The 13,981-nt window shown below is 39.3% G+C and overlaps 1 protein-coding gene across 3 annotated transcripts in view; it reads right to left on the bottom strand.

Annotated features, from left to right (window-relative positions):
* Nucleotides 1–13,981, bottom strand: part of ARHGAP10 (Rho GTPase activating protein 10) — a 364,988-nt gene that overhangs the window by 127,289 nt on the left and 223,718 nt on the right. For all 3 annotated transcript variants that reach the window (XM_072621216.1, XM_072621217.1, XM_072621218.1), the window contains 2 exons: nucleotides 10,722–10,796; nucleotides 1,929–2,016 (listed from right to left, as the gene is read on the bottom strand). In XM_072621216.1, the coding sequence (XP_072477317.1) occupies nucleotides 1,929–2,016; nucleotides 10,722–10,796 (163 nt within the window). The remainder of the gene's footprint in view (nucleotides 1–1,928; nucleotides 2,017–10,721; nucleotides 10,797–13,981) is intronic.

The raw sequence follows: 13,981 nt of genomic DNA, 5'->3' as shown, positions 1-13,981 counted from the left end.
CCAAGCTGTATTTATTTATTATTTCTACTTTTATTTATTATTACTTTTAGTTATTTATTATTTATTTATTTGTGATTACTGCTGGTACTTCTAGTATTAGTAATATTACTACCACTACTATCACCACCACCACCACCACCAGCACTACCATTGCTATTATCTGGATGATGGCTCCAGAATAATTATGATCATGTCTATCATTTAAATGAAGCACTTACATGATTGTATAACAGAATCCTGAAAGTACTGGGTGTGTTGGTATGGTCCAAGGCCAACTATCTACAACTTAGTGATAACAATGATAACATAGACCATAGGTTACTGAAATCCAAGGGGGAAAAAAAAGTATCACTGCTTCTGTTAGTATGAGAAGTTCCTAATATGGTAATTCCCTCCACTAATACAGATTACAACCTGTGTTTCAGGATGTAGATTCTAAAGTGTTACCTGAGGCACATCAAGGTTAAATGATGTGCCTCTGGTCATTCAGCTACCAAATTTACATAAGAGGATGGATTCGAACCCACAGTTTCCTGATGCCATTGTGCTCAGGCTTTTAAGTAGTATGCCAAACAGCCTCTAGTTCACAGGTTACTTACAGAGAAATCTCCAAAAAATAGTCGTGACCTGTACTCCTTTAAACTATCAATGCTTTTAAGGCATCTGAATTCAATAATTGAGTCTTTTAAAAAACTATGCCTAGCAAAATCAAAAGTTCTATCTACTTGGAGAGAAATATAAAGCCTGTTTTAAAATAACATTAATAACATTATTTTTTACAAAATCATGAGGCCCTATTCTGACCACAGGGTGTGGACCATGATCATAATTCTCAGCCCTTCTATTCTCTTATTTCTCCTTCTGCCCCAGGCTGCATATGTACAGGCTAATTCCATAATCGTAAACCTAATCCTACTGAATTACAGCTCTCTTTTTTAAAGCAACTCAGCTCATAAAAAATTTATGTGTTTTTCCCCATAACTTTGTCTCCAATTAGAAAAATTATTTAACAAAATAGAGTTTTTCCTCTTTAAATCCCACATTTCTACTCTCTTTTCCTTTCTTCCCATTCTTTTGACATTTTGTGCACAGGCTATGAAGCTCAACTGTGTTGAGAAAGCTTATCAAATCAAAGTTCCTTCTCAGTTTTGTGCGGAAAAGTTCTAGCGGCTTCACACACCCATGGTGGTTACGTGGTTCTCCTCTCCGTGTTTTAAGTCAGTAAAAACCCTGAGCTTTGATGTTTAATTTACAAACATAATTTGGGCGTTCCCAAGTTCTAAAAGCAACATTTGAAAAATCTCAAGAGGTCCCACCTTCCTTTCTGAACTCTTGTTGTTGGCAGTAACTCAAGTCACATGACAGGTGCTCTGATTTTGACATGAAGAATGATTTAAAAGCCAATTATGTGCGGAAAAATCCGTTTAATTATCAGGCAAAAAAATCAATGTTTTCTTTCCCCCCATGAGGACACACTTAAGTGTTGAGGCTTGGCATAGACTCCAATGTTAAAATAGCTAGGAAGAGGGGGATAATTTAGATAAATGAAGGGAAAATACACAACTCTTCTTAAACTCTCCATGAGTCTCTCCCAGATTCAGTGAATTCACTGACCCATCCTCATTACTTCCTATAACCTCAACTTTATATATCCATCTGTCTTTAGGAAAATAAATCACTAAGTGTCACAGCACTGACAGGCAAGACTTAGTCTTCCCCAGAATGAGTTCTCCATCAACTTTCTGAACACTTGAAGCCTGACCAAAACTTAATTTTAACTTAGGAAAGTTTCATGAAACAGAACATATGCATGAACTTTTCTTAAATTTCATCTTGAAGTCCACATACAGCACTGGCTTCCACACAGTTAATATTCCATTTCCCAAAAAATCCATCCATTCCAACTGAAGTTCGAATCTCCAGCTTACCTCAAATACTGTTTTAGAGCACTCGTTATAGTCTTCACTTCCCAATCCAAGGAATTTTCAAGGTCCACTTCATTACATGTTTTGGCATCTAATGAGCAAAAATAGAAATGAAAAAAGTTAAACTTCATAGAACCAGAGAAACTCCGTACCAGAGCATAAATCATCAATTCTTATAAGACTAAAGTCATAGTAGTTAACTCCCTATTCAACTACAAATGCATTAAATATCAATTCTTAACAGGGTATAAGATATGAATTATTAAAAACCTCTTAGTAATAGCATCACAGGTAAAATTTAGACTAGTGTTACCAAGTTATCTGAAGGAAGAGGGTGGTCACTGACACTAAACACAAGATGAAAGAGGAAAATAGGAATGATTTAGCCACTGTATTACAGTGAAAAGAATGGATAAAGAAGTCTTCAGACCTAAGTTCAAATCCTATCTCTACTACATTCTATGCAAAGATCTCAGAGAATTAAATTAACCTCTCTGGATCCCAGTTCTTCATCCGTAAAATGAGGGAGCTGACTGAATGGATTCTAAAGTCCTTTTCAAGTCTAAATCTATGACTCTAGGACCTTTCATAGACTGACAACTGTCAACTAAAGCAACTTTCCTTTTATGGAGAAATGCACTAACAATGACTGTGGCCAAAAGAATATAGTGTGTTTATATGAACTGTTTTTATCTGAGAAAGCCACTCAGAGAGGTGGCATTAAAGTTCCCATCCCTGGTAACCTGATGGGAAACTCAAGTAAAGAGAACACAGCCTTTCTGTACGTCATCTACTCAACAGCAAACACATGAGGAGAACTTGATTCTGTAGTTTAGAGCACAACCCATTCCATAGACCACTCTTCTTTTTTGAGGACTTTAAGACAAATGGATCGTAGATAAGGCAATGCTTCCATCTATATATAAGCCAATAAAGTCCCTGTAACAAGAGACAGTATGGCATCATAGTGTGCCAACATTAGAATCAGGAAAACCAGGGTGCAAAACCCCTCTGACATTTACTGGTTGGGTGACCTGCCTTATCTCCACCTTTCCCCAGGCAATTCTCTGAGACCCACCGTAACAGACAAGTTGCTGATATGTACTGCGTGAGGGATGAAGTAACATGGGACAGTACACAAAGCACTGGATTTGATGCCAGAGAACCTGGCTCCATATCCTTGCTCAATCATTCATTATCTATGTAACCCTTAATCTCTTTGGGGCTTAGTTTCCTCATCAGTAAAATGAGAGGGTGATCTTGATGAAATGAGGTGATCAAACATCTGAGGTCCTTTCTAGAACTAAATCTATCAGAGATCTGGACATCACCCAAAACAGTTTTTACAAGTGTTGCTATTTCCATTTTTTTCTTATGAAAATAGGTCTTCCTACCTCACCCAGCATTCCAGGACCCTACCACTGACTGGTACAGAAATTATGACTGACCTGCATCAGTTTACCTTTTCTTGGGCCATCTGATTGCCCCCTACTCCCAGGAGCTCACCATATTTGGCTCTGGACTTAATGACAACACCTGTTTGCTTTAGCTCTTTGGGCAGCTCTGAACTCCTCAAGTGACTCACCAGGCTCAGTCTCCCCTGGTAACAGCAATTACAGGCATGCACCACCATACCTGTTATTTCCATATTAATGTTACTGCTACTCGTTCATGCAATAAACATTTTTGAGTACCTACCACACTGGAAATCAAATTTATATTCCTCCCCACCCTACATCACATTTTGTCATCATTCATTATCTAATTTGTTTTATGAGTGGCATGATTAAACTGGCTCTTCCTTTAATGAACTTTAATGAAGTGTGTGCTCGACCCATCACCCCCCCCCAAAAAAATAAATGTTCTTTTATATAAACCTTTTGAGTTTTGAATAAAAAGACATCCATGGCAATAAACAACACAAATAAATTAAGTCTGGGGGAAAATAACCCAACAGCAAATGAAAATAAAGGTAGAAATGAAGGAGGACAAAAGAGAATGTCACAACTCCATAGCAGTAATTTTTTTCATTAAAATGTGTAAGTACAAATTATACCAGGCTGTCGTCACGCTACTGGGTGTGTAGATAAAGCTGAAAGTGAATATTAACTGAGCCACGGGGAGAGATGACAAGTAGCCTACTGAGAACCAGCAAACTTATCTCCTACATTGTTGTCTCATCGAGGGAAACAGAATTCCATGAAAGAAATGACATTTTTCCCCTAAAGACTGCTGGACTTGTACTTAGGAGGACCAGGGTTCAAAACCTGTCTTTGACATTTATTAGCTGTGCGGCCATAAGGAACTCATTAACCTCAGTTAGCCTTAGGGTCCTCATCTGTAAAAAAGGAGTAATAATAATTCCTTATAATATCCACCTCAAAAAGTTGTTGTGAGGATGAAATGAGAGATCTATCAAGTGCTTCACACAATCTGATGAGCTAACAAAAATATTAACTTTTTGATTTTTTTTTGACAATATTTTTGGTTTCAAAGAAACCAAATCATTTTATATGTTTTTTTTAACTGATGGAATATAGGGAAAACAAGACTTCTGCAGGGTAAAGAAAGAATACTACAGAAATGGAAGAGGGTTTTGGTCTTGGGGCAAAACTGAAAGGATACCCACTCAATGTCATGCCTTGGCATTTCGAAAGTGAAATGAAACAGGAAGTGATGATTGTTTTACAGCCAAAATATCATACACATAAGGTCAACTGCTCATGACTCCAGTGACTGTTTAAAGCACTTCAGCCTTTCTGGATTCCAGCAACTGACAAGCAATATGCAATAAAATACAACAATGGTAATTGACACTGATTACATCTTTGATCAGTTCATACAATTCAGAACTCATTTGTTACTGAGCTTGTCAGACACACCAGAGATACATTTAAAAAATCAAATTAAGCCCCCTGATTGAAGGTGCAGTCCTTTATAACTAGGACTAAATAATTCTGTTCTAAAGGCTTTGCCAACCAATTACTTCTGTAACTGAATATTCTCCCTCTCATTAAATCAATTATTTAAATCTCATTTTAACATACAAGTCAGATAACACTTTCAATCAGCTAGCTACCAGCAAATCACCATCTCAAGGTCCAAAAAAGTTTCTAAAAAGGAATCTTTTATATGATGTTCAGCTAAGAAGTTATCTTTCTGTTTGGTTTTGAGAACCATGGTATTTCTATGGAAAAAATAAGCCTTCCTCTTGACTTCCTGGAATAAAAAGCAGCTGTCACATCAGCAGCTAATGACTACATGGTATCTATGCTGCTAATCCACTATTAAATTTTCACTGTTTTCAAATAACTCAATCATTACCATCTCTCCTTTACAGTAAGAGGCTGCATTTGGCTAGGTGGAATTTGTTGATAACATATTTGGAAGCTTTGAAATACATTCTAAGCAATCACTCAGAAAGTATGTTTTGCTTTTTCAAAAAAAAGAGAGAAAAATGATCTCATTCCATTTCTTGAAGAGAACCCCAACTTAAAAGAAGAAGGAGGAAACTAAAATAATACGCACGACAAATCAATTTGCAGGTCCTCAAACTGAGCATATCTGAGAACTAGTTCCATGCTTGTAATTAACATGATCATTCCAAGGGATGTGGAGATTGTATGATTACTCTGCCTATGTAGCCGTCTCCGATCACAGCCACCATTGACATTTATCCCATCCTGAAGAACTCAAGAAGGCCACTGACTTGAGGTATTAGAAAAACAAGCTTTATGATCCAAAACCTCAGATATGAGTCAGCTGGGGTTTCTTCCAAAGCCCACTGCTATATTTCACCTCTGCTATATCTGGGGCTGGGATTTTTAAAAGTAAGCAGGGTCATTCTTTTTAAATAAAGAACCTCCGCTAAATTACTTTGGCTTTTCTTTATAGCATCTTTTCTATTCCCCCCTCCAAAAAAAAATCCATCCTAAACTTTCTGCCCCTCAGTTTTAGAAACACACAGAATTCACCAGGATGCATGCTATTATTTTATTTTGTCACATAAGTTTGTACCTTCTCACCAAAACTCTTCCTTGATTTTTTTTCAAGCCAAAGGGAGGAAGAGGAGAAGAGAAATGAAGAGGAAGAAATATATTTATTACTCAAGCATCTTATTCTTACTCTACTTTATCATTCTTCTCATTTTCACATTTACCAAAAATGGTGACTCACTGAGAGCTACAAAGAGCTAATATTTCTTTTCTCGGCAAATGGTTCAGTATTTAGAATAAACATGGGTTTCAAGTGAGGATGTAGGAGAAGCAGATGTGAGGGAAAAGGGAACAGGGGATGATGTGAAAGCAAATAGAAGGGGATGTTCATATCTAAGGCTCAGTCGTCTTCAATGAGAGAGATGAAGGACCAGGCAGTTACTGCCACCCCCAGTCTTACTCATGACAACAGAATTGTTTGTGGTAGCAACCAAGGGAATGGAACAGCCTATTCAGGAGAAGAAGGAACAAAGACAAAGTGGGAGAGAGTACTGAGTAAGTTGGGTAGAAATTGAGTAATGAATGGGGTCCAGCTACTTTTCTCCTTTCCCTCCCCTCACTTCTATCCTTCTCCCCAACTACTGGCAAGCAGTTCGACAACTTTACCTTTATAGAAGGCTACCAAGAACAGCAATTGCTGTTTTAAATAGGGGAGAAAGGGGCAGTTAAAAAATAAAGTGGAGATGAGAGAAACAGATATTTCTCCTGATTTTATTCTAAAAATGTAAATGAGGAAACATATACAAGGGCCATCAGGGACATATAAGTAAATTCAGCATTCCTCTCCATCTATAAATTACTGTAAGTATTCATATATGGTACCCAAGGCACCTAAAACATTTAAACTAAGCTATATGCAAATACAATAACTTATGCTGAAAGAGTCAGGAGTCAGACCTAAGTAAAATGGTAAGCACTCTCAATGGGTATAAGCTGGTTATTAGGAATAAAAAGGAAACTAAATAAAATACTTCACTTTTATGAGATGCATACGGCCATGTGGTTTATCTATGTCTCATTAAATAACTGGTGAAAACTGTGTGTTTCTTCAAAGAAAAAAAAAACATTCTAACAACAAACAAATAATATCCACTGTGAAAATGCAAACTTGAAATCATATTTTAAAGGAAGAAATGTCCAAAAATACAATGGCATAGTGTCATAAAGATCACAGACAAATTCATCAAGATTAATTTGGTCAGTGTATAATTCTTTGCTTAGTTTAGGGTTAAAAGCCAATAATCTGACTGGTACTCCTCTCCACAACTTTTTACTTAAAATAAAATAAATTCAAAAAGATGCACATGATGAAGGGAATTGGTGGGAATCAGTGGGAGTCAAGGAGAAAATAAATCCACTAATATCTACTGGAGAGAAGTAAAAGGGAAAAGAAATCCTAAGGAACTGAAATTAGATAGCAGATATATTAATACATGAGTTTATTTTGAGAGGCAGCTAGATGGCTCAGTGGATAGAGCGCTGAGCCTGGAGTCAGAAATTCCTGAGTTCAAATCTGCCCTTAGACACTTACTAGCTGTGTGACCCTGGGCAAGCCATTTAACCATTTGCCTCAGTTTCCTCATCTGTAAAATTAAGTGGAGAAGGAAATGGCAAACCACTCTAGTATCTTTGCCAAGAAAACCCCAAATCGGGTTCAAGAAAAGTTGGATATGATTGAAAAACAACTGAACAAGAATTCTTAATCAATACAATGGTAAGGACTTTAGTTCAACCTGAAAACAAATTCTTCTAATGTTAATGCTTCCCAAATACTAAGGAACCTATATTTTTCCCACAGTCCTAAATGAAAACAGAATAGCAAAGTGGCAAAAACATTGGACTTAGAAGTAGGAGATCTTATTTAAGTCCCATTTTAGATATGTGCTAGTTTTGTGACAATAAACAAGACATTTAAGCCTTTGGGTCCTAATTTCCTCATCTGTAAAATGGGATAATAGTAGCACATATCTCACAGGTCTGTTATGAAGATTAAGTCAGATAATACATGGAAAGCACTTTCCAAACCTTAAAGAAGTATGGAAATGTCCAATGTAACTGTGTTGCCCAGTGAATCTGGATTTAGGAAGACCTATTTACAAGTCCTTGGAGGCTGCAAGGTGGCACAGTGGATAGCGTGCTGAGCCTGGAACCTGAGTTCAGATCCACCTCGGACACTTACTAGCTGTGTGATCCTGGGCAAGTCACTTAACCTCTGTTTGTCTTAATCCATTAGAGAATAAAATAGCAAACCAACCCTGTATCTTTGCCAAGAATACTCCAGAGACTTCCTTGACATGCTATGACCCACAGGTCACACAGTCAAAAAGGATCCAACACCAGCAACAACTTTTAAATCCTGTCTTTGATACTCACTAGCTATGTAACCCTGAGCAAGGTGCTTAACTTATCTTAGCCTTGGTTTCCTCATCTGAAAAATGGTGACTCCCAGAGTCACTATGAGGCTCAATGAAGATAATCTATGTGATAAACTTTGTAAATTTTAAAGAGACACATAATGTCAACTAAAAGCAACCTAATCTAGCCTGCTTCCTGTTACTACACTGACTCCCTAACATCTTTGCCATTTGAAGAATGAGGTTAACGAAAAGTTTCTCCAATAGCATGACGGAGTCTTGTGTCATCCCTTTGGTTTCTGGCTTCACAACTCTGTAGCTCAAAAACAATAAAGTTTCTTCACTTACCCAATTTGTGGAGGATTATTAGGGATGGCAAAGGCATACACACACTAACACTGCCCACTACCACACCAAAATACCTGATAAGCTACACACTGCTCTTGAGGGTGCTTCATATGAGGAAATGATATGGCCAAGGGAGGTTAGGGAGACAGAGAGAAATTAATCACAGATTTTGTGACAACTTGACACTCCTGGGAGACTGAAAAGAAATCTTTGTTCAGACCATACTTGAACATGAGGAACTAAGTAATAAAACCTGCTGAGGTTATTGTGACGGATTTAATCCACTGCCTAGGCAGAGAGCGACTTGCATACAGATGGTGCTTAATAAATGCTGGCCAAACCGAAAACAGGGGGAGACTAGGAACCTCTGGGTCTCAGTGGCATGTTTTTTGTCCAACATTTCTTTCTGTTTTGATACCAGTATAATCTTCCACTTTGAATCCTTAGAACACAAATCTTAGAAATGAGGAAAAAGTGTTTCTAATTTTAAAATTAAGCAAAAGCAGATGCTGAAATCCCCATTAAACTCTTCCAGCTGCTACTGAACCACTGGCAACCTGAGTTCTATTTAATTTGGAGACCGCTGATGGTAAACGGGGAACACCAGCCTGCCAAAACCGTATGCCCAAGTCAGACCAGAGAATCCAAAAATGAAAACAGCCCCCGAAAGCAGACAGCACATTATTGTAACACAACTGTCCAACTGGAGGACAAGTAAGTCTACCTTGTGTTGAAAGCCTCAGGGGAAAAAAAAAGACTGTTGCTTATGATATTTTTCATGCAACACGACCAACGTTATCTATAAGGTGCTGGGTACTTTTTCACTCCTCTTGGGTGAAGCATCCTCCCACAGAATCTTTGCTACAAGTCTGTACAATGCAGGCAGATTTAAATGCACTGACAGAATACCTGAGGGCGTTGTTAATATTGATTAATTAAAGTGAGATATCATATAAATTAATATTTAGCAAGGTCATTATGACAGATTGATGTGACACATAGGCCCTCAAGCCTTATGCCTTATCATCACTCCAGAAGAGACAGCCTGTTTAAGGAGGTGGGGAAGGGGGAGGGTGGGCAGGAGGGTGGTCGTACAGGTGGCATTGAATTGACAGTGGCATCTAATATAAAAAGCACTTTGTCATTCACATAATGTCTTAGGTAATAAAATGAATTCACTTTCTGGTTTCCTCTAGCCTACCGTGCCAAAGAACACCGTGTTATCAGCACAGATGGAGCGTGCTTGGATCTGGAGAAGAGCCTGGTGCAAACTGCATACAAGCCACTCTGAATACCAATGAAGCCCCAAGAATCAGCCCCTTGCTGTCGGAGTGACAGGTTTGGAAGCTCCATAAAAATGAACTAATCCCAGAGGTCTTGTCGAACTTCATGTACTGTGAGGACTCTGGCCAGGCAATCTGGAAACCAGGCAGATATTAGAGCCTGGGATGCTGGGCAGCAATGAATTTCCATATGGAAGGTCAGAGTCCTGGGTTCAGATCCCACCTCTACTACTGTGTGACCTTGGACAGGTTGTTTAACGCCTCTAGCCTTCACTTTCCTCATCTGTGAAATGAGAAGGTTGGACCTTCTGGATCTAAGGCTACCAACTCAGAGAGAAAGCATGGTGCACTAGAGAGTAACAGATTTAGAGTCAAGGTACCGAGTTCAAATGGCACTCCTGTCCCTTACCAAAAAACCTTGGAACACTTTGGCCTTTAGCTCTTCCTCTGTAAAATGAAGAACTAGACTACATGGCTCCTTAACGTCCCTATCAACCTGAAATCTAGAATCCTAAGATCCTGTTATTTTGGTACAACAGGGAAGGGAAGGAAGGCACCTAACCCATGGACCCAAATTAGTCTTCTAACCTAAAAGGTGAAGGAGCAGGGAAAATACTCCATTGATATAAACATTAATACTTCCCTCTAGTAACCAATACATCACTGATCAGGAATAAATGTGCCTAGACTCTAGGAGTAATGAATGACTTTGCAAATACAAATTCTATGACCATAGAAGATATTACAAAATTAAATGAATAGAAACAAATAATGCATGGTAAAAAAAAAAAAAAAAGGATTATAAAAGAGGCATACCCATCAACACACTCAGAAGTCTCTGGACCTTTGAACTCACCCCCACAACTCTGTACAGTCCTTGATCATTTATACCTAAATGGGAGACAAAAAACAAGTTAGCAAGAATATATTATATAATCTCTCTACATTTTTAAAAGACCAAAACACTTCCATCGCTAAATAATTAATTCCAGAACATCAAACACTAGCAAAACTTTGTCAAGTCTCTGAAAACAAGGCATGTGATGAAAACAGCTGTCTAGCAATAGTACTGGGCCATAAACTGTGATAGGAAAATCACCTCCTATTTTTAAAAAATGATTCATCCTTTCTCCTCATCTTCCTCCTTGATATCATAAGCCCATAGATTGGACAACATTAGGCTCCTGCCCAAGCTCCACTTAAGGGCTGTTTTCAGGGACCCTCCTGGCTTAAGAGTGATTATCAATAGTAACTGTTGTGGTTTCCCTCCCAGCCTGAGGTATTTTTCTTTGCCTCATTAAAGGGGCTGTCCCTTGACTACTTCTTAAACAGGTCTATTCACTGAATGGGTATTACCTCACCCTAAGTGAGTGCCTCAATAGGCCTTGGCCTAAAGGGGCCAAGGTCTCCCAGTGCATCCTGGGTCATCTCCAGTCATCCTGATGAATATCTGGTCACTGGATTCAGATGGCTCAGGAGGAGAAGTGAGGCTGGTGACCTGCACAGCCCTCCCTCACTCAAACCAAAGTCAAGTGCAAGTCATGTCATTATCTCTCTGATGGCATGGTCTTCTTCGGCAATGAAGGGCGAACACAAGAACAACAACAAACCCCCTTGATATTATCCCACACCATTTCCTCCTCTTTTGTTTCTAAGGAGTACATGGCTCTTCTTGCTAAAGTGAATGTGCACTCCTGAGGATAGTGTAATCAACAGCCATCCTGTATTCTCCAACAGATGGTCCCTACCATTAGACCACATCTCCTCAACTTTTAAAAATTCTTACTACTAAATTCTTACCACGTTTGCTTGAGCTCTCCTCCCTTCTTTAGGACAAATTCTTTGAAAAATCTATCGTCACTACCTTCACTTCCTCTCCTCTCACTCCCTTCTGACCAACAGTAGTCTAATTTACAACCACATCACTCAAATTAAACTTCTCGCTTTATAGTTATCAATGATCTCTTACCTGATCAATCTAATGGCCTCTTCTAAATCCTCATCCTTCTTGACCTCTGCATTATATAACACTGGTGATGATCCTACCCTCTGAGATACTCTCCTCTCTGAGTTTTGGGGACACTCTCCCTCTCTTGGTTTTCCTATCTTTCATCTTCTTTGCTCCCTCATTATAGAGATCATTCCCACTAAACAGGGGAATACCCTAGGTTCATCTCTGGTCCCTCCCCTCTTTATGCCAACAACTTCCAGATCCATAGATCGACCCTAGTATGTCTCATGACCTCAGTCCCATATCACCAAATGTCAACTGCCCATTCCAAAGTGATCATCCTGTAGGCATCTCAAACTCAACATAACTGAAACAGAATTCATTATTGTTTACCCCAAACCCACTCCATTTCTATATTACTGTCAAGGGCACTTCATACTTCCTGTCAAGCAGGTCTGAAAATTGGTGTCATTCTCAACTCTTAACTCCCCCCCACCCCCAGATATTCAGCCAGCTGCCAAAGCTTGTCATTTCTACCTGCATTTCACGTCCACCTCCTTCCAGCTAACACCCTAGTTCAGAACCTCATCACTTCTCACCTGGACTCCTGCAATAATCAGCTCTCTTCTTCTCTCTCCCTATTTTTAGCTCAAGCCCCTCTCAACCCTAATTCAGCTTCCACACAGCTGCCAAAGTGATTTACTAAAATGAAGGTTTGAAAGAGTCACTCCCATATTCCGTGACCTCCAGGGGCTCCCTATTACCTCTAACAACAAATAAAAGCTCCTTTGTTTGGCATTTAAATCTCTCTGCAGCCTGGTTCTTTAGTTCTCTCATCCTCCTCCATACATATACTCTGCAATCAAACCATACAACTTTTCATCTTCCTTCTCTAGCCTTGGGACCAGTTGTCCTTTATGTTTGAAATTCCTCCTCCCCTCGCTGTCATAGGATCTCTGGTTTCCTTCATGCCTCAGTTCAAGTGCTACCTTAAAGAGTTCTTTGGGGCCCTTAAAAGGTTCATTGATATGTCCATGATCACAAAGTCAATATAAGGTAAGACTTTGGAACAGGTCTTCCTGACAATGAAGCTAGCCCTCTATCCAACGGGTAATAATATGTCTACTACTTTGGGAAGGAGACTGGACCTACAATTTCATTAGGATGTAGATAGAATCCCTGATGTCAGACACTCAAAAATCATTTACTAAGCACCTATTATGTGCCAAGCTCTGCATGTGAAAACTACTTCTGATGAGGTACAAGCCCAAGCTAAGACCTTCTCCCCTTGGATCAGGAGGGCTTTTGTCCCATTTGTCTGAAGGATTCGCGGAAAGTCTAGCTTTTCAGAGAACTCCTTGGATTCCCCTTCCATTTCTGTCAGGCCAGATACTCCCCATCTCCTATTTAGCATTCTTTTGATATTCCTCCCTTTGATCCTATTACCAGCCAGTCCCATAGAGTCTATCTGTATTCACCCCAGGGTATCAGTCATTCCCATACTGCCCCATCAAGACCATTCCTGGGGCCCCAGACTAGTTGGTAGTACCTGGATTCTTCCCTCAGTCTTTTTCTGTATTTAAGGTCCACCTCACCTCCATGAAGGCACTCAGATTCAATCCAGCACACACTGTCTAGCTGAGATTCTATCTGGCCCCCTTGTGAATACAAGCGTTACAAATGCTTAGGCTCCTTTAAGAGTCAACCCAGTATGGCGAATCTTTAATGAACTTTGTTTTTCTCTGGCTTTAAGAAAGCTTGTGTGGAATTCATTTGAACAGGACTCAGTGTGTCAGTATTTCGGAGTCCCCAGCATACCCCTGAACCTCATCACCTCTACCAGTGCAGATCAGACCCTGCTCTACAACTTAAGTGCCTGAAAAGATTGAAGGGGTGACTGCGTTTGCTCAGTCACATGTGCCAGAGAAGGAATTCATCTCATTTATCCCAATTCTGAGGCCAACCTTCTCTGTCCTTTATAACATCCCACTTTTCCCATGTCATCCCACATGTTATATCAAAAACTAAACCAAGGCCCATAGGCAAGGATTATTAATATCTCAGATCACACACAATCTATAGACAATTTGTTACTACGCTCTCTTGTAAATAAAATCTGATTTTG

Source organism: Notamacropus eugenii, chromosome 6 (assembly GCF_028372415.1).
Source record: "Notamacropus eugenii isolate mMacEug1 chromosome 6, mMacEug1.pri_v2, whole genome shotgun sequence".
Classification (NCBI taxonomy): domain Eukaryota; kingdom Metazoa; phylum Chordata; class Mammalia; order Diprotodontia; family Macropodidae; genus Notamacropus; species Notamacropus eugenii.
This window is presented reverse-complemented; position numbering and strand designations above follow the sequence as displayed.